We start from the raw sequence: 19,563 nt of genomic DNA, 5'->3' as shown, positions 1-19,563 counted from the left end.
TATCTTAGAAAGAAAAAAGGTTATCAATTGCAAAGTATAATTTAATACATATGTGGCCTTTATGACAATTAAATTAATGTAGGTATTTAATGTTATAGAAAAGATTGTCTACTGTATTTTTTTAAATAATGTGATTAAAGATTGCACCACAACGTACAGGCACAAGAAGAAAGAATTAACGTTGCATGTGCAACCTTAACATTTAACTGTGCAGCCTCACCAGTCTCACAATGAAGCATTTTTTTTTCAATTAAATAAATACATAACATGATTCTCAGATTTCTCATGTGGCCATTTTGTTAAAAAATTATATTTTAACCTTTGGTGACACCGAAAGGCATGGGCAATGACAACTATAATGAGGCAGAAGAGCCATGAAGACAAAAGGAGGAGCAAATGGGAAGCTGTATTTTTTTTTCTTTTGGCATTAAAATGCTTCTCTACTCCATCTGTTGCCCTTTAAATCAATGGGGCTGGTCAGCGTGGGTAAGGCTGGCAGAAACGGGAGCTACATAAATAACCGAGGAAGGATTCCTAGCCCGTTTAACGTGAGATTAGAAGCAGCCAGCGCGTTGCTAGCTGCGCTGTCACTCTGTTGAGACAGCAGCGTTTCAAACGGAGAGATGGAGAAAATGCACATCTGGCGGACGAGGGAAGCAGCTGCAAATCAGCCACGTAAGCCGCCTTCCCCGTGTGCCACACTACGGCAGAGGGCGCCCAGCGGCTTGTGAAATGCGGCGCTGATACGGACACCTACCGAGGAGGAGCAGGTGCCTGCCGGGCAGGGAGGGGAGCGGGCAGGACGCGGCAGCCAGGCCGGAAAGCTGGGCTCTAGGCGCCAGGGCGGTGCTGCATTAGGGCGGGAGTGAGCGGGGCCGGTGTCTGCCAAGACTTGCCTGTCACCAGCTCCAGCCCCAGGCCGGGGAGCGCGCGCGGCGGGACAGGGCTTGCGCCGTCAGGTTGAAACAGAGACGTCACAGCGAGCGCGCGACGCGGCCGGAAGCGGGGGCCCGAGCAGAACTGCAGGGCGGCCCCGCCTCTCTGCAGCCGGGCGGCCAATGGCGCGGCGGGGGCGGGCCCGGCGGGCTCGGGCGTTTAGCGCATGCGCGGAGATGATCCTGCCTTTTTTTTTCTCTGTGCGTGGCTGTTGCGGTGGGTTTTTCCCCCAGCGGCTCCCGGCTCAGCAAGAACATGGCGGAGCAGGCCCTCTCCTTCGCCAAGGACTTCCTGGCGGGCGGCGTGGCCGCGGCCATCAGCAAAACCGCAGTGGCGCCTATCGAGCGGGTCAAGCTGTTGCTCCAGGTCAGCAGCGCGGGAGCCTGAGGGAGGGCGTGTGGCCGGGGCTGAGGCGGGAGAGAGGAGGGGCAGCGGCGCGTGACCTCTCGTCACACAGCGCGCGTGCACTAAAGGGCGCAAGGCGCTGAGCACGCTGTGGACCCAGCGCGCCTGTCTCGCGCCTTTGCCGCCGCAGCAGCAACGGGCTTGGGAGCTCGTTCGCCCCAGCCAGTACTAGTAGCCGGTTACTAGAGAGGGTGGAGGTCACGTGGAGGGAGGGCGCGCGAAGGAGCGGAAGCCACTTCTTCCGCTATGCGACGCGATTGTAGGAGGGGCCTGGCGCGCGAGGAAGGCGCGTTGGGCGGGGTTGGTGGGGGGTGTATGTGTGGAGGCGGCTCGCTGCGTCCCACTCCCAGCGAACTGCTGGCGCCCGCTCGCTGGCGCTGACGCGGCCACTCCTGTCGTATTGTGACAGTCACGTGACGGCGGGTGGCGCCAGACGTTTGTTCGTCGGGGGGGTGGGGGTTCGGCAGCCAGCGACGGACTCCTCCCCTGCCCCGTCGGAGCCCTGGCGGCGCGTGGCCTGGCCGGGCCCCCGTCGCCATGGACACTCCTCCTGAGGGCCGCTGTGGGCGCGCGCCCTTAGTTCCTCCCCCTCCTCCCGCGCGCTGCCTGGGGGAGCGAGTCCAATGGCCGTTTGCGGGACCGGTGACCTCGGCGCGCCCCTGCCGGCCGCCCGGTGCTCGCCGCGCGCTGCGGTGTTTGCCGGGGAACGGCCTCTGGGTGTCGGGTTTGGCTTCGTTGGGATCCAGGGCCCCAGCCTGGGGCCGATCGCTTCGCCCCGGTTCCTCCGCCCCCAGTCGGGTCAACAACGCCGGCCTGAGGCACCGGGAAATTAGCGATGGGGCCATATAGCTACCCGGGAGACTGACTGGGGGGGGGGCGGCTCCCTTTATTTGAAGTTAGTCGCTTACGTTAAATGGTTCAACTAAAAATCTCATCTCGAACATTTGATTTTCAACATTGTGAGATCATCACCCAGGTGCGAGTTTCCCCAGTTATCAGTCTTCCAGGCGGCGAATCTGTAGAAAATTCTAAACCTTGGACCTAGGCCCAACTATTTTTCTGGTGGAGTTCACCTTTTAAGTTTTTCTTTATGAACGTAAATAAGTCACATCCTCTTTAATTACTGAGTTGTGTTGACCTGGAGGGACTTCCAGTATTATGTACAAGCAGAAAGCTTCTATTATAATTGTACTAATAAATAGAAAACTCTATCCGTAGTCTCCAGTTATGAAAGAATTTCTGATTTCTAGATATTTACAACCACTTTTGAAAATGTACAGTAAAGTTGACTTGTGATGGGTGAAGGGTTGTAAACAGTTCGATAAATGATCGTTTGGACCAGTCATTCAAACTTAGTGATGACCCTTACTTCTATTCTAGCATGAGTATAGATAAACAGTTTGAACTACTAATATTGATTTGCACACGTAGTGTTTATCGGATATGTGATCAAAATAATAAATGTATTAATTTTTTTTTTTTTTTACAGGTACAACATGCAAGTAAACAAATTGCTGCTGACAAACAGTACAAGGGTATCATTGATTGCGTAGTGCGTATCCCAAAGGAGCAAGGAATGCTGTCCTTTTGGCGTGGGAATTTGGCAAATGTCATCAGATATTTCCCCACTCAGGCTCTCAATTTTGCTTTCAAGGATAAGTATAAGCAGGTGTTCTTAGGAGGAGTGGACAAGCACACTCAATTTTGGAGGTATTTTGCTGGTAACCTGGCCTCTGGTGGTGCAGCTGGTGCCACTTCTCTCTGCTTCGTCTATCCCTTGGATTTTGCAAGAACCCGTTTGGCTGCTGATGTTGGAAAAGCTGGTGCTGACAGAGAATTCAGAGGTCTGGGGGACTGTCTAGTCAAAATTACCAAGTCTGATGGTCTGCGTGGCTTATATCAAGGGTTCAATGTGTCTGTGCAGGGTATCATCATCTATAGAGCTGCCTACTTTGGAATCTATGATACAGCAAAAGGTAACTTATAGGGGGGCCTGGAAAGTTGCACAGGCAACCTTAATTTGGGGCATTTCCTAACTTTTGAGTGCTTGACTGCAATATGAAAGCTTTAATGTAGCTTTTTGTATATAATTTCATTCTGTGCTATTGCTTTGGAGATTCATATAAGTCTGTGATAATTTGTTATTTTATTGGAGCCATTAGTATCAGCCTGCTTCTAGTTACTGGCGCCACTACTTGTTTTATTGTTAGTCAAACTACCTTCCAGCATTAAAGACCTAAGTGTAGAATCTTGCTATCCTGTCAATGTTTTGTATAATACTGGAGAAAATACTGTTTAAATCTTTTAAAAATGTAAAATGCTATTTGTGGATTGACAAAGTATTTGTGGACTACATATGGTGATAGAGCAGCTTACCACACTTTTAGCAGAAACAAGTTCCAATAATGGGATAGAGTAGCTTCAATTTTTTTGACTTGATGGATTACTGAGGCATATCGCTGCTATCACAGTAATACAGGTTATATTTCACTTAAACAAGTTAGTGTTTTTATGGGCTACTTCAGCAAACTTTACTCTAAAGGCTATGAATATTTGACCTCTCCTCCTTCCCCCTTCTATTTTTCAGTCTCAAAAGTTTCCAAGATATTCTAAAACCAACATATTTCAAATCCTTGGGCGATTCATTGATAAAAATACTTTTTCTAATCAGTTATAAAAACAAAAGCACTTTATTGTTAATTTAAATTTCTGAAACAGTATATTAACAATCTTTGGAAGAGAGATGTAAGTGTGGTCATGGTGCAGCATTTCATGCATTGCCATCCTTATAGTAGACTGAGTTTCTTTCTCTTGTAAAACTTTGAATGACAGGTGCTTTTGTAAAATGTGAGAGTTTGAGGAGGGAGTGGGTATAAAACTAGAAGTTATGTTATGGTGTCTTTATTGCAGGCATGCTCCCAGATCCCAGAAACACTCACATTGTGATAAGCTGGATGATTGCACAAACAGTGACTTCTGTGGCTGGTGTTATCTCCTATCCTTTTGATACAGTGCGGCGTCGAATGATGATGCAGTCAGGACGTAAAGGAGGTATGGTCTTGATATTTATTAGTCTAAAACTTTTGTTCTGCAGTTTAGCAATGGTAATGATACTTGCCAGTGCTTTTGACTTAGTGCAAAAGCTGGTAACTTCAGTTCAGTTTATTTTTTGAGCAGTATTTAATTTTCTTAGAACAAATCCATCAACACATTTTATATAGTGTGAAACCGATTGTCTTAAGCAATGATTGTCATAAGGATTTAAAATCACAAGACTAGCTTTTAGGGAACTAGTACTTTGTAATATTTACAAATGAGTTTGGTACTTGTATTGAGGATGCTGTTTTTATGTAGGGCAGTGTTTGATCTTTATGTGGTATGGGTAATTGGCAAATAGGTAACGCCACATGGGCAATTACAGCTTCCTGATCATTTACTGTCTCAGTTAGGTTTTAATAAAATTGAAGTTTTCCCATTATAACATTAAGTTGCAGTTAAGAAAAATACTGAAGCAAATAATCTAAATTGGGGGAAAAAATTCATTTCTCCACAGCTGACATCATGTACTCCGGAACAATTGACTGTTGGAAGAAGATTGCAAGGGATGAAGGAGGAAAAGCTTTTTTCAAGGGTGCATGGTCCAACGTTCTCCGAGGCATGGGTGGTGCTTTTGTGCTCGTGCTGTACGATGAATTAAAGAAAGTAATTTAAAAACAGTCTAACTAGAATTGGTAACCAAGTTGAGCAGATCATGTAGAATAACTTTACCATTATGGACCATTGACCTTCAAGAAATTCCTGTGTTGTCTTATTTATCGGGGCCAGATCACGTTGGTAGATGGGGCTAGAAACTTATCAAGGGAACTGATCCATTTCAAGATTGCCTTTTTTTGCAGACACTGAAACTGATAGTTCAGCATATTGAATTTTCTGTATCAATGTTGGGATATCAGAGGCAGTAGTTCTGGGTCTACAGAAGCAGTTTGGGCAAAGAAAGTTGTGGGGTTTTTTTTGTTTGTTGTTTTTTTTTTTCTATATTTGCCCTCCGATCATTCTCTAATTTCCTGTCTTATAGGACCGTAAAATTGTTTGCGTATTTGTTTAACAAATCATGTCTATTCCACTTGTACTTAAGCACTCTGTACCATTTTGCACAGCTGAACCTTTAGCAAGTATGTTCTTTTAAATTGGGGCATTCTGCTGTAAAACAATAAATATACTTACTCTGTTGAAACTAATTGAAGCTTTGGCTCTCCTGGGGAACTTTTGCAAACATCTTTTCATAAGAACATTCCAGTTTCACCTTATACCTTCACTGCTTGAACCAGCACATTACAACATGGTATATTCATATTATCTCTCTAAACAGGGTTAGGTCTGGTAAATGCTTGGATGGGACATTTCCATGGAAGATATAGGTGCTGTACACAATGGTGTCATGAAGTGGCAAACTTCCATCAGTCATTCAATTCTCTGTGCTTGATATAAAGAGTATACTGTGCTACTGGAGGTGGCTTTTTGGATGAGTTTGTCTTGGCTTGGGTCTCAGCTACCTGGTCCCTAGTGTAAAGTCATTTCTTACGTAGCAGCTTAAAGGTCCCAAACAGGGACTTAAATTCCATTCTGCTAGTAAATCACTACTGCAGAGTGATCTCAAACTGTGCTCTAATTCTGACTCTGTTTCATATATACTTTGCATGTTGTAAATGATTGCAAAAGGTGCAAGTCAGCTAAGAATCAAGCCCTAAAAAATAAAAGGCAAGGGAGTATTAGTTTTGTGTGTGTTTGTTTTTAAATAACCAAGCTTTTCACCAAGACCTAAATATGTTTTAAGTTGGGTGACCTGTCCACATTTCACTGTAAAGGCATTACTGTTCCCGGTAAGCAATGACTGCTTGAAAACACTTATGTATGTTCATAGTATCTGGTATCGCCCTTGGATTAGTTTTGATCAATGAATGCTTTAGAGGAAGGTGAAACTTAAATTGAGCTTAAATTTGTTTTAGGATAACATTTGTAGGGGAGGGGGTAGGCTTGATTTCCATAGTAATCTAAAGGACTATGTAGTTTAGAATACTTGAAGTGGAGAGGCTATAAAAGAACTATAACAGGCAGACTTAATTTCCTTGGTGGAGGAGTGTATGGCCAGCATAAGCCATCTGTACTTTAATCGCCCCCTATTGCTGTAATGGTTCAGCCCCTATAAAACACTCTACAGCACAGAAGTAATTTAGATCCTTCGTTCCCCTTGTCATCCAGGCTGTGCCTTCTCTGCTTAGCCCTGTGCTAGGTGCAGCAAAGAATCTGTCCACAGATCTCTGTAGTCTTGTCATTCACACCACAAGTTTTTTTGTTTTTGTTTTTCTCGGTACAATGTAAATAGCTTTTTTGGGGGGAAAGCTGTGTTTTCTGCATCTACAGAATGGTTTACTAGTCAATTATACTTGTCCAAATACACCAAAGGCAATTTGTGTTGCGCATTATTACTGATGGCGTAACTTACATGTGTGACAAGCAAAATAGAACCTGCGTGATCTTTATTATTGGGGACAATAGTGTGTGAGGAGTAAAGAACCTATATGGCTGTCAATCCCAAGTTGAGTTGGCAGTTGTGGAAGGCAAATACTCCTTTTCATAACTGGCAGCATCGATATAATAAAGATAAACATGGAAACCTCTTTTTGTTCCTCTTACTGAGAAAAGTCATACTTTTTTATTGCTATCAGCTCTAAAATGGGTTGACCTTTTACATTTTTATGATGTACAGAGGCCTGATGTATTCCCCCCCCCAAACTGTTTTGTGAAGTAGAGCACATAGGAGGCAAAAAGAAAATAACATCCTCCACCTCCAAAAGCCTCAACCACCTCCCCCCTTCACAAATGGAAAAATATGTTGGGGTATGGTGTGAGGTCTTTTAGGACACAGGCGCACTCCTCCAATGGGAAAAGGTTGGGAACCATTAATATAACCCAGGGGTGGGCAATAATTTTCACAGGGGGGGCTACTCCATGAATTTTGATATGTCATCAGGGGCCACACATTTCTACTATGTTAATGGAAGAGGTTCAGGTCTGGGAGGGAGTTTGGGTGCAGGAGGGAGCTCTGGACTGGTGCAGTGTTGGGGTTTGAGCTCTGGGAGGGAGTTTGGTGCAGGAGGGGGTTCTGACCTGGGGTTGGGGTTTGGGAGGAGGTGTGAAGTGAAGGCTCTGGCTGGGAGGTGCTTATACAGGTGGCTCCCGCCTGGCAGTGCAGCAGGGCTTAGGCAGGCTGCCTGCAGGCTGTGGCCCCACGCTGCTCCCGGAAGTGGCTGGCTGCTGGCACCATGGCACATCTCTGCATGCCCCTTGGCGGGAGGGGGGCAGCAGGTCTCCGTGTGCTGCTGGTGCCTGCAAGCATTGGCCCCGCAACTCTCATTAGCTGGTTTACAGCCAATGGGAGCTGTGTGGATGAGGTGGGGGCAGTATACGGAGCCTCCTCCCACCTCCCCCGCCAGAGGCACGCAGAGCCATGCCAGCAGCAGCCGGCCGCTTCCATGAGTGGCATGGGGCCACAGCAGCCAGGCAGCCTGCCTGAGCACCCCACTGCACCACGGGACTTTTAGCGGCCTGGAGGTCGCGAGGGTGCAGCCAAAGAGCCTGGTGGGCCGGACAGAAATGTTAGACGGGCCAGATTTGTCCCGTGGGCCGTATTTTGACCACCCTTGGTATAACCTATAGTATAACCCTGGGCAGTAGTCGCTCAGGCCACTTGGTCTATGATTTGGCTAATGATTTTTCCTCTGGAGGCTTGAGGTTCACAGACATTTGTCAGAGTTAAAGCTGGATTTCTTCCAGTACCAGTTAGCCATTGATTTTAAGGTTTTTATGTAATGTAATCACATTCCTTAGATGCATGGTACATCTTCCAGTAACAAACATGATTAACTCCTGTAGGTATTACTGCTAGCAAGTATGTTGGTTCTTATCTGGAACATACTTAATGGTGTTATTTCTCATACTAGTTTGTGCAGAGCTGGCAGCTCCTGTGGTGTTGGTTTCTCAGTTCAAGCTGCTGTTTCAGATGTCAAGACTACTTATTAAAGCAGTTAAAAATAAACAGGATCCATCCTAGTTGCCTCCATTAGGGGCCATTGGTAATGAAGGTGGAGAGAATACAAAAGGTACAGTAAGTAATGGTCAGCACTCCACAGTAAGAAAAGACCAAAATCTGCTGCTAGCACTGGAGCAGCCACTGTGATTGGTATGGTATTGAAATGTTTATATATTATATATTTTTATGTGTGTGTGTGTGTGTGTGTGTATATATATATATATATATATACACACAAACTGGAGGAGGGGACCCAATTTTTAAGGGAGTGTTGATGGAACTTGCATCCTCTTCATCTCTGCTGTAAATTACAGCCTGTATCACTTTTTGTGCTTTCTATGATTCTTTATCATATTTAGCAACAGCAGCTTTGTGTGATTATACAGTGTGGGAACATAGAACTCAAACAATAAATGAGACATTTAAAAACTTTTGTTTTCTGTATTATTGCAACAACCAATTTCTATTCAAATGTATCCAATCACAGTTTAAACTTAAAAAAAAAATAGCCCTAGGAAAATGGACAGCAGTGAGATGTTCAGAAATTTACACTCAAAAAGAGTTTATAATTGGAACTCACCTACTACTGCCATTACTCAGTCTTTTGGATCAGCTGTACATGCTGAATAATAGAAAATTTCAAAAAGTATAAAAACTAGCCAGTTTTCACAAAGCTGGCCTCTAAATATATCAATTATATGCATATTTAATACTTTCCTCCCTCTTAATTTTCACAGATGTGTTTCACTGGACATTATGAATCTTTTTTTTTTTTTACACTGGTTATGTATGTACCAACTCAGTTTAATGGGAATAGGATATGCACCCTGAAAAATCAGGCCCTAAACATCTCAAGTTGAGCATCCAAAATTAGTGGACATGTGACCATTTTAGTCTTATTTTTTTCTGCTCTCCAGTTGCACTTATGTAAAGGGGCTAGTAATACCACCTTTCTTCACTGACATGTTGTGAAGATAAATTTGTTAATGTTTGTGAAACAGATGTAAGCACATGTTTAGTACTGAGTTTTAAAAAAAAATGTTGAATAGCTATCAGCTCAGTGAGCAACATCTGTCTTGCACACCAAATGAACTCTGGTCTTGTGGGAAAAATATAGAATATGATCATATCATTAAAGACTATCACAATACTTAAGCACAAGGGGTCAAATTTAGGTTTGACAGGCAGCCTTTATTCAGGCATTTCCTTATGTATGAGTGCACTGCTTTGCAATGTATGTTAATTTTCTTTTAACAGTTTTGTATGAATTACCTAGGTTTCAAAAACCAAAAAAATAAACTGAAAATAAACTTAAATTGAATTGTGTGGAACCATATAGACCCTTTACATGGGTTATCAGCAAAGACTGTAACCTTTAGATCCAGAACACTGATTTCTACCGCTTAAAATATATTGGAGTAACTGATAGAAAATCACCACCAGCTACTGCTATGTGGACCAGCCACAAAAGTGAGATAAGACACTTTGCCAGTGGGTTTCATAAATATTTGCTAGACAGCAGAAGAATGATCAGACTCAAGAATCTCTGATTCTAGTCCAGGCTCGGGGAGGGTGGGGGGAGTGTTCTCTAGTGGTTACAGACGCTTTCCTTTTTTATTCTATCTGCCCCTGCCCTTAGAATGCACTCCTTCAGCTGGTCTCAATCCTTATCCCCATCCCCCCAAAGCCTGCCCCATTTCAACCCTGCTGCAGTACAGGCTATCTCTGCCCTGGCCTAGCCCTTCCTGGACCCTGTCTCTGCCCCCTCTGCATTCCAATCAGGCTGATTCCTCCTGGATGTTAGAGAGAGCACAGGAGAGTCTCCCTGCTCTCAGTTCCTGTGTCAGGCACCACAGTGTCCCCTGGCTGCCAGGAGGAAACTTACAGGAAAAGGCTGATGGAAGTAGAGCCACTCTAATAATTTATGAATGCTGTATGTTGACCTAGTTATTAGGCTTAACCAAGAGATCTTCGATGACCTGAAACTTGAAAAAGAGTCATACAAAGAGTGGAAACTAGGTCTAATTACAAAGGATGAATATGATGTAAGCAAGGTCTGAATGAACTCTCCCCTGACAGCTAGCTGGGAGAGAGAGAGACTTCAGGAGCAAACTGTATTTGTACGAACACACCTACTCTGCTTAGATATCCAGCAGATAGTGTGGTGTTGCTCAAAGTGATCAACTTTGGCCGGTGTTGGGTTACAAATCACTTTAGTACTGAATGCAGGGGAATGAAATGCTGTTATCGATGTTGTTGTCCTTGTATGAATAAAGGGGAGCAGGACTGTGATTAACCTGTCCCAAATGAGGGGGTCAGCCTCAGCTGAAAGGACCTCGTTAAGCCAGGTGCTCAAATGCCAGAGCCTTGTGAAAATAAGAGGGGTGGGGATAGGTATCCCAGCCAGGAGGTGTGGACTCTCCTTAAGGGTCCCTGGTCTGGTTTAACTTGTTCCTCCCTAGTGTTTAAAGATAAAGCTAAATAGGCTTCATTAGGAGCCTTTTGTTATGCTAAGTATTCAATGAGAGCTGAAATCACTTGTGTTAGAGCAGTGTTTCTGCCCAACCTACTGAGAGCTTAAAAAAATCACTAAGAGACTGATCTACAGAGGTCACAGTAGAAAGGCAAGTGGCAGCAGAAGGTGACTGATGGGCGGCCGGTGGGAGTGACCAGTGAAAGTGGAAAGCAGTTGGCCGGCAAAAGTGGTGAGCAGTTGCCCGGCGGGAGGCAACAAAAAGCAGCGGCTGGCAGGGCAGCCAGGTGGTGAGCAGCGGCTGGCGAGGTGGCCAGCCAGATCAAGTGCTCAGATGGCGGAGCAAGCCAGGTGTCTTTTTCGCCGGGTGGGAGGTGGACTCATACAGATGCACCTCTGAACCCTGGATCCTCACTGACCAAGGACAACTACTGTGAGTGGGATATGGTGAGGAAGCAGAGGGGGGCACAGTAAAGGAACTTTTGGTTGTAGAACATGAGGCAGAAGACGCTGCCCCACGCACTCTGGGGTGGGTGTCCTGCTCACAGTTTTAGGTTTATGAATCCTGCTTGCAGCATTTTCCCTAATTATTGTTGAGTGACTTCTCTCCTTTCATTAAAAGTTTCTTTTCTACGCTCAGACTGTGTGCTTGCGAGTGGAGAAGTATTGTCTTTCAGGCACCCAGGGGTGATGTGTAATTTTCCCATGTTATTGGGTGGAGGCTCAAGCTGGTTCTGTGTTGTATTGTGGGAAAGGAACCCCTAGATATTGAACCCTGCCCAGGCTGCTGCCGGCTCCACCTGTCAGAAGGGTTACAATTAAAAAAACCCAACACAAGCATATAGGGACAAAATTAGAAAGTTTAATCTCATTTTGTTCCTTGGCCTAACTAGGGACATAAAGTATAACAAGAAAACATTTTACAAATAAATTAGAAGCAAGAGAAAAACCAAGGACAGGGGTTGGTCCTGGGGCCGGTTTTGTTCAACATCTTTATTAATGATCTGGATGATGGGATGAATTGCACCCTCAGCAAGTTTGCAGATGACACTAAACTGGCGGAAGAGGTAGATACGCTGCAGGGTAGAGATAGGGTCCAGAGTGACCTAGACAAATTGGATTGGGCAAAAAGAAATCTGATGAGGTTCAGCAAGGACAAGTGCAGAGTTCTGCACTTAGGAAGGAAGAATCCCATGCACCGCTACGGGCTGGGGACCAACTGGCTAAGCAGCAGTTCTGCAGAAAAGGACCTGGGAATCACAGTGGATGAAAAGATGGATATGAGTCAGCAGTGTGCCCTTATTGCCAAGAACATTGCCAGCAGAGGGAAGTGATTATTCCCCTCTATTCGGCACTGGTGAGGCCACACCTAGAGTACTGTGTCCAGTTTTGGTCCCAGCACTACAGCAGGGATGTGGACAAATTGTAGAGAGTACAGCGGAGGGCAACGAAAATGATTAGGGGGCTGGAGCACATGACTTTACGAGCAGAGGCTGAGGGAACTAGGCTTATTTAGTCTGCAGAAGAGAAGAGTGAGGGGGGATTTGATAGCAGCCTTCAATTACCTGGAGGGGGGTTCCAAAGAGGATGGAGCAAGGCTGTTCTCAGTGGTGGCAGATGGCAGAACAAGGAGCAATGGTCTAAAGTTGCAGTGCGGGAGGTCTAGGTTGGATATTAGGAAACACTATTTCACTAGGAGGGTGGTGAAGCACTGGAATGGGTTATCTGAGGTGGTGGAATCTCCATCCTTAGAGGTTTTTAAGGTCCGGCTTGATAAAGCCTAGGCTGAGGTGATTTAGTTGGTGTTGGTCCTGCTTTGAGCAGGGGGTTGGACTAGATGACCTCCTGAGGTCTCTTCCAACCCTAATATTCTATGATTCTATGGTAGGCCCACTATTCAATGAGGAGGGAAAGACAATAACAGAAAACACAGCAATGGCCCATGTATTAAATGCCTTTTTTGTTTCAGTTTTCACCAGAAAGGTTAGCAGCGATTGGACAACTAAAAGAGTGAACAGCAGTATAAATGGGGTAGGATCTAAGTAAATGATCTTTGCAGCAGCATTCTGAATGGATAAAAGTGGGTAAAGTTGCATTTCTTAATGCCAGAGAAAAATAATAATCCAGTCGTAAGATCATGAGGGCCTGCATTAGAATTTTAGCTGTGAGGATGGATAGAAAAAGATGTATCTTAGAGATGTTATGCAGAAAGAATCACCGAGATTTAGAAATAGTCTGATGTGAGGACCTAAAGAAGTTTGGCTGCCAAACTCTTTAACAAGTCTATACTTAGCATGTGTGAACCATGATTTTTCAACGGTTAATAACTTGGCCAAATTTGGTTGATATTCTTAAGGATGAATAAAGCACATTCTTGTCACCACAGCAACACCCCTGCTGAATTTCCACAGGTTTCAAAGCAGGGAGGTACTAGAGATTGTCAATGAAAAGGTTGTAAGAGGTCTTTTAATACGGGCAAAATAACATTTTTTTCCCCTAAAGTTGTTCTAACAAATTACTGAGATGGTTTTTTTTAAAACACTCCAAGAATATTCACCCTCAAGCAGACACGCAGCATGGAAAAGCTTCTGTCCAAATGATTCAAATTTGACAAAGTTATAAGAAACTGAAAAAAGGGCCTTATAATGTAAGTGTTAGGCAACATTTGTAGGGGAGAGAAAGGGAGCGAGTGTGCAAACATACAAAATTGCCATGAGGATTTGTAGTTGTTTGAGTTGGGGAATCCAAGTGCTTCATTTTGCTTTTAGAAGTTATTTAATTTCTTCAACAGTAGTTATTTCTTCTGTTTCATATTTTGTGGGTGGTAGATCCATCCATTCCCTCTATTGAAGGAAGGGAAAAAAATCTGCCTTAGTATCATACATGAGATTAACTAGAGATTTACCACTTGAGACTTCAGTTTATTCATTTAATGGTTAAAGGTATTTAATGGAATTATATCATTTTTTCTCCTTTAATTTTTCTTTATAACCCCACCTCTTGGTTATCAGAGAGTTATCATTAAGAGGAAAACAACATTGGTACACCAGTATTATGATACCTCAAAGGCAAAATCAACATTACATTGTTTTGCAATGTAAAAGATGTTTCCAGAAAACAATACGTTCATTTGTTCCAGCTAAGAGCCAATCATGTTTATTTCAACACTATTGATGTGATGGTCAAGAGCTAAATGTCAACTAACCATGTCAAACTGAATAAAAGTAAAGGAGGTGATTTGAATACTGAACTTATGTTTTTCTCCCAGACATGGTAAAGAAAAATAAAGTTATTCTCAGTCTGTGAACATCTCTCTGTTGTCTAGTTTTCTGTTAACCCAAATAGATTGTAGAAGGGTGAAACACTTTGGTTCTTACAGTTTTTACTCAGGCAAAACTCCAATTAATGTGAATGGGAGTTCTGCAGTCCTTACTCAAGCATGTTAAGACTGTATGAAGAAGCAACACAGCAGGGCTGGCAAAAGAATTATCTTTATGTTTTGGCCCTAGTCACGCGACATTAGTCAGAATTACCTGTAATTGACTGGTATCAATAGTCACTCAGCATTAGAATGGGAGAACCAGTGGGCTGGAACAATTGTGTAACAGCACACAACACTGAACAACAGCAAAGAAGAATTCACATCAAACTCTCTTAATGTTTATAAATTGAAATGCAAACCTCAACTTTTTGTGTCAGACCTTCCAGTCTGTGATAGATCCTTACAATCAACAAATTTTACATAAAGAAAACTTACCTGTATATTTTTATCAGATATTTGGAAAAGTTCATGAAATTTGTTTTTTGGTTGCGGAACTGGAGAAAACATTTTTTTCAAACTGCAGTATCTTTGGGAACAAAAAGAAATGGTGAAGAAGAAGAAAAGATAGGTACAGAACATGCACAAATATTTTCTGTTCTATTACATATTTGAGACATTTCTTATTTTCCCTTTTCAAGGTACAATGAATCAGTGTAGGAACTGAAAATTTATGCTTGGTTAGTGCAGAGTGGATTAACATCAATTAATTGTTTAAAATTTTGATTACTACTACTTGTGACTGGTTAAAAAAAACAAACCAGAAAGTCACTCTCTTCTAATACTGAATAAGGATCTTGATTAGAATAAGGAAACCATTTTAGGCCTGATTCTCCATTGCCCTGAACTTTATGATGCAATTTACATCATTGCAAAGTAAATGTAAAATGCTATCACATAGAAATGATAGCAATTTACATTTATTTTGCATTAGTGTAAATAACCACACAGGTGCAGCACAATGGAGAATTAGGCTCCTTATTAAAGCTCTTCTGTTTCACTTGTAGATCTTCTGCCCAAAACTTGCTCCACTGCCATCCGACTGACCTGGCTTCCTGCTACAGTGTTAAAGAAACAGTACAAATATTATTTGACAGGATTTAATATATAGGAAAGCATAGTTATAGACATGTCACTGATTTCACTACTCCAGGTGTTTACTTATATAAATTAGATTGCAAGCTTTTTGGGACACAAAACTTTAGAAAAGACCATTTTTGTATGTAACTGCACCAAAAACTACGTTAAAAGAACATTATTAAGATTGCAAAGTCAAGCACTCCTAGGTTAGGAAATGCCAGAATTAAGGGTGCCTGGGCAATCTTAATTCTGCCCTCTTGTGTGCATTCATTACAATATAGTCTTTAATTACATAATCTCATATTATTTTGCAGAACTCCTGCCTCATTTAATTCACAGGATGGACCTCCTCAGGGTTGTAGTGAATGAGTCTATTGTGTGTAGATTCCCTGGCTCATTTGTTGCAGAATTTGGAAAGTGTGCAGTGAATGAGGCAGGGCTCACAGGAAGAGAAAAGGTGGTCTCCTAGTTGAGGCAGTTGAAGGATGCCCTCAAGAACTGAATTCTATCCCTGCCTCTGCCAGAGTTCCTATGAGATTCTGTGCTCACTTAAATCACAGGTGGTCACTAATTGTGTATTACACTTTTTAAGAGTACCTGACTTGCAATCCTTGGTCTGAGCTGCAGAAGTGCTGAGCGCTCACAACTGCAACTGAAGTCAATGGAAGCTTCACTTTGAACACATGAAGTTCTATATAACTCTTGAGTACTCTGAAAAAGAAGGTCCTAGCTGTCTCAGATTGAGCATCCAAAATTAGTGGTTAGTTATGACCTTAACCTCTCTGTGCCTCTTCTTCCCATCTGTAAAATGGGAATAAAATAGCCCCTTTCGTCTCACAGGGGTATTGTGAAAATAAATTCATTAATGTTTATGAAGCGCTCTAGGGAAGGTACTATAGTAATGAGCACCATGTAAAAGCCTATTAAAAAATCAGTAATTCTGTCTTCATAGCAGGATTAGAATATTGTGCAGTAAAAAAGGCCTGGGGCTCACAGACTGAATAATGAGGATAAAACAAAATACTGACTAGTGGTTCATTAAATGTGCACCATTCTGTGCACTGAATGAGGCAGAGGTCCTGTGGAAAAAATGGTATGTGATCATGCAATTAAAGACTGTATCATAATGCATATGCAGAAGGGTGATAAATCAAGGTTGTACAAGTTGCCATTTCCTAACTTCTGAGTGCTTGACTTTACCACACTAATGTGATTTAATGGATTTTTGGTGTGTAATTGCCTAAGTTTTTAAAAAAGCCAGTTGAAAAAAAAAACAGAAATTCCATCATATGGCATCACATTGACATCTTCATGGGTCGTCAGCGGGGTTGGAACCTTTCAACCTCCACCACATAGACCTGTGCCATTTCAGCTAATAGATAACTGATACCAATAGTAGGTTGTTATCCTCGGTGGACCAACATTAGAGGGAGATGAGACACTTTGCCAGTGGGGTTCACAGATTTTGCTGACAGCAAGGGAATGGTGAGACTCAGGGATCTTGGGTTCCATTTCAGGCTCTGGAAGGGAATGCTCTAGTGGGCACAGACTCTTCTGCCCATCCCCCACAGGCTTTACCTCTTCTTCCCCATTCTCCCCAACCTGTCCCTCTCACAGTCCTATCTCTATCCCACCACTGGCTACCAGTCCCATTCTCCTCACTAGCCTGTCCCAGTCTCCACTCCTTAGGCATCTGATCCCAATCCCAGCCTCTTGGTCCAGTAAGACCCAGTCACTATCCTCTCCAACTCCCAGCCTCCTTGCCCAGCCATTACCAGTCCTCCCTCTCCTCATGCCTCAGTTCCTTGTCCCCAGTTGTCTTGCTCAGCCAGTCCCAGTTCCCTCCCCTGCTCCCAGTCTCTCTCCTGGGGCTTCTCGTCCAATCTCAGTGTTCTCACCTCCCCTGGCTGCTTGTCCCAGTCTCATTGCCCTGTTAGCCCCAGTTCTCCTCCTGCAGCCAAGCTCATTGTCAGATCTCTCTCTCCCCTCCCCACACCTTCTCCTCATCCCACTGGTTTCCAGTCCTTTCCCCCATTTCTCTCTTTGGCTCCCAGACCTAGTTTTGCCCAGCGAGGCCCAGTTTTTGCCCCCAACACTCTTTGTCCCAATCTATTCCCCCAGACTTCTCATGCAATGCCTTACACTGGGCTCTTGATCCCTCTGTATTTGAATCAGACTACTCCCTCCTCCATGTTGCCTGGGTGCTAGCAGGGTGTCACTGAGAGGACAGGGGAGACAGGCTCCCTGATCTCAGTTCTTGTGTTCAGCTCCACCTCAGCTCAGAGCAGCTGGGAGCAGCCATTATAGGGAATGAACCCCTGTAGTCTTGGTCTGGAGCATGCTCCAGTCACTCTGTGAGGATGGTGCATAGGCTATTGGGTCAGCATCAGGAGCTGTGAGAGGCTCAAGCATGCAGATGAGGGTCAAATCTTTAGAGATTTCAGCTGTTAAGCTCTGGCAAGGCCCTACCGAGCATGTGCAAACCTCAATTATTCAAAAGCTTATAACTAGGCCAAATTTTTGCAATTTTCACAACAACAGCAAAAGACACAGCCCTGGCACAAAGGGTACCAGTCTGCCAAATTTCAAATCCCTGCTCCAAAGCATGGCTGCATCAGAAAGATTTCTTTATTTTTTTTTGAAATGGGCAAATCAGCATATTTTTCCTAGCCTAATTCTCTGAGATGACTGAACTGTTTTGGCGAAAGAAAGAAAGAAAGAAAGAAAGAAAGAAAGAAAGAAAGACAATTCACCCTGATGCAGCATGGAAAAGTTCTGTCCAAATGGTTTGGCAAAGTTATAAACAACTGAAAACAGGGGTCTTAGAATGGAAACCTTAATAAAAAGTGGTGGTACCAGTTCCCCCTAATATATTGCAATCCCTTTATAAATATCACCCTGCAAAAAAAAAAAAAAAAAAAAAAAAACAGGCAAAATTTAGACACTTAAAGTTGTTTTTGGGGGGTGTACACATGTTTCACAAAAAGTTTTACCTTTTGCACAGAAAAAATATGACCAGTGCCACTGGGATTGTTCCAAATGCTACGAGGAGTGAAACAATCGTAGTCGTAAGAACTGCATCATCTGGCTTACCTTAAAGAAAGACAGTTATACATTTTTTGCATAGTAAAATGAGCACACATGGCTATGTCAAATAGCTGCTTAGATGACTGATAGCAATGAATGCCAGCATAATAAGCCTTCTTGTAACCTGAACTACCTTTCAGTCTGATACTTTACTGAGTAAAGGACTGAGGAGCAGATAGAATTTATAAATCCAACAGAAGCATAGATCAACCAGGGCCATGGAGCCCAGGAGTTTTGAGGACTCCATCAGAAGACAAAAGAGGAGGAGGACAGGGATGAGGATACAGAGAATGAGGATGAGTAGGAGAGGACATGGAGGTGGAAAAAGAGACGACAACAATGAGCTGGTGGCAAAGGAAAATGTGTTTATGATATGCCACACTCATCACCGTGGTAGCTGAGCCCTTATTGCTGTTTTAGTCTTAACTCTTTCTGGCATTCATTACCATAGTATTTGAGTGGTTCCCAAGTATTAAAAGGTACATAATAATCTCCCTCACTTCCTTCTGAGCAGGAAGAAATAAAATATTTGAATGGAATTAAGATTTGTTTGTGTCTGTGAAGGTGAGACAGTAAGTGAAACAGACAGGTAATTACCGAGGGAAAATTAAATAAAAGAAATACTCAACATCCTTACCAAACTCAATGGGCTCACTCCATTCCCCCCAATTCTGGCTTATGAGACAAGCACCTCCCTTTGCTCTGATTTGCAAGGTGTACTTTTTTTTCACGTTGTAACTCTGAAATGTGTAGCTTGTTCCTTTTACCTAAAAACAATGCAATTTAGTAGTATTAATAATAATAACAATATGTATTATGGTAGTGCCTAAGGGCCAGCCAAGAATGCAGCCCCATTGTGCTAGACACTGTACAAACACAGAATAGTTAGACTAAGTACTTGTCTTCTTGGTATATGTAGATGTTAATAACATGAAAGTTTTCATTTGTTGATCCCAGCTGTACAAAGAGTATCCTGCTTATGGAAACAGAATATGGTTGTGACACACTGTACCTCAAAATGGCACCCTGAAACCCCCATATTCATCATTCATATGTAGTTGTGATATTTCATACAAAGCATGCCATATAAGATATCATATGAAAGGTCATGATCTGCTGAAACCCTTTGTTCTGTCCAAATATGTATATCACCAGTGTGTATGAAGTTATGAG

General features: G+C 43.2%; 1 protein-coding gene and 1 long non-coding RNA gene across 3 annotated transcripts; one reads left to right on the top strand and one right to left on the bottom strand.

The window, feature by feature from the left end:
- The first annotated feature begins 1,144 nt into the window (after positions 1 to 1,144).
- LOC113406201 (ADP/ATP translocase 3) lies at positions 1,145 to 5,579 on the top strand. Of its 2 annotated transcripts, none has more exons than XM_026649459.2 (4): positions 1,145 to 1,302; positions 2,831 to 3,317; positions 4,252 to 4,392; positions 4,895 to 5,579. In XM_026649459.2, exons 1-4 carry the CDS (start codon positions 1,192 to 1,194, stop codon positions 5,050 to 5,052), a joined length of 897 nt encoding a protein of 298 aa, XP_026505244.1. In that variant the 5' UTR covers positions 1,145 to 1,191; the 3' UTR covers positions 5,053 to 5,579. The 2 variants fall into 2 exon arrangements, with proteins under 2 accessions (XP_026505244.1, XP_026505247.1); XM_026649462.1 differs by lacking the exon at positions 1,145 to 1,302 and adding an exon at positions 2,240 to 2,317.
- A 7,258-nt stretch (positions 5,580 to 12,837) lies between these two features.
- Positions 12,838 to 18,366, bottom strand: LOC112113625. The gene is made up of 3 exons (XR_003369669.2): positions 18,297 to 18,366; positions 14,662 to 14,752; positions 12,838 to 13,747 (listed from the first exon to the last, which is right to left on the bottom strand). It is a non-coding gene; the product is annotated as an uncharacterized LOC112113625 (long non-coding RNA).
- Positions 18,367 to 19,563: the final 1,197 nt, after the last annotated feature.

This window comes from Terrapene carolina, unplaced genomic scaffold, assembly GCF_002925995.2.
Source record: "Terrapene carolina triunguis isolate 2854851 unplaced genomic scaffold, T_m_triunguis-2.0 Scaffold23, whole genome shotgun sequence".
Classification (NCBI taxonomy): domain Eukaryota; kingdom Metazoa; phylum Chordata; order Testudines; family Emydidae; genus Terrapene; species Terrapene triunguis.
This window is presented reverse-complemented; position numbering and strand designations above follow the sequence as displayed.

Excerpts from the sequence above, each read along its gene's own strand:
- LOC113406201 (XM_026649459.2), top strand. The coding sequence starts at position 1,192 with ATGGCGGAGCAGGCCCTCTCCTTCGCCAAGGACTTCCTGGCGGGCGGC. Across the intron at positions 3,318-4,251 it reads AATCTATGATACAGCAAAAG|GCATGCTCCCAGATCCCAGA; the intron begins GTAACTTATAGG and ends TCTTTATTGCAG. Across the intron at positions 4,393-4,894 it reads GCAGTCAGGACGTAAAGGAG|CTGACATCATGTACTCCGGA; the intron begins GTATGGTCTTGA and ends ATTTCTCCACAG.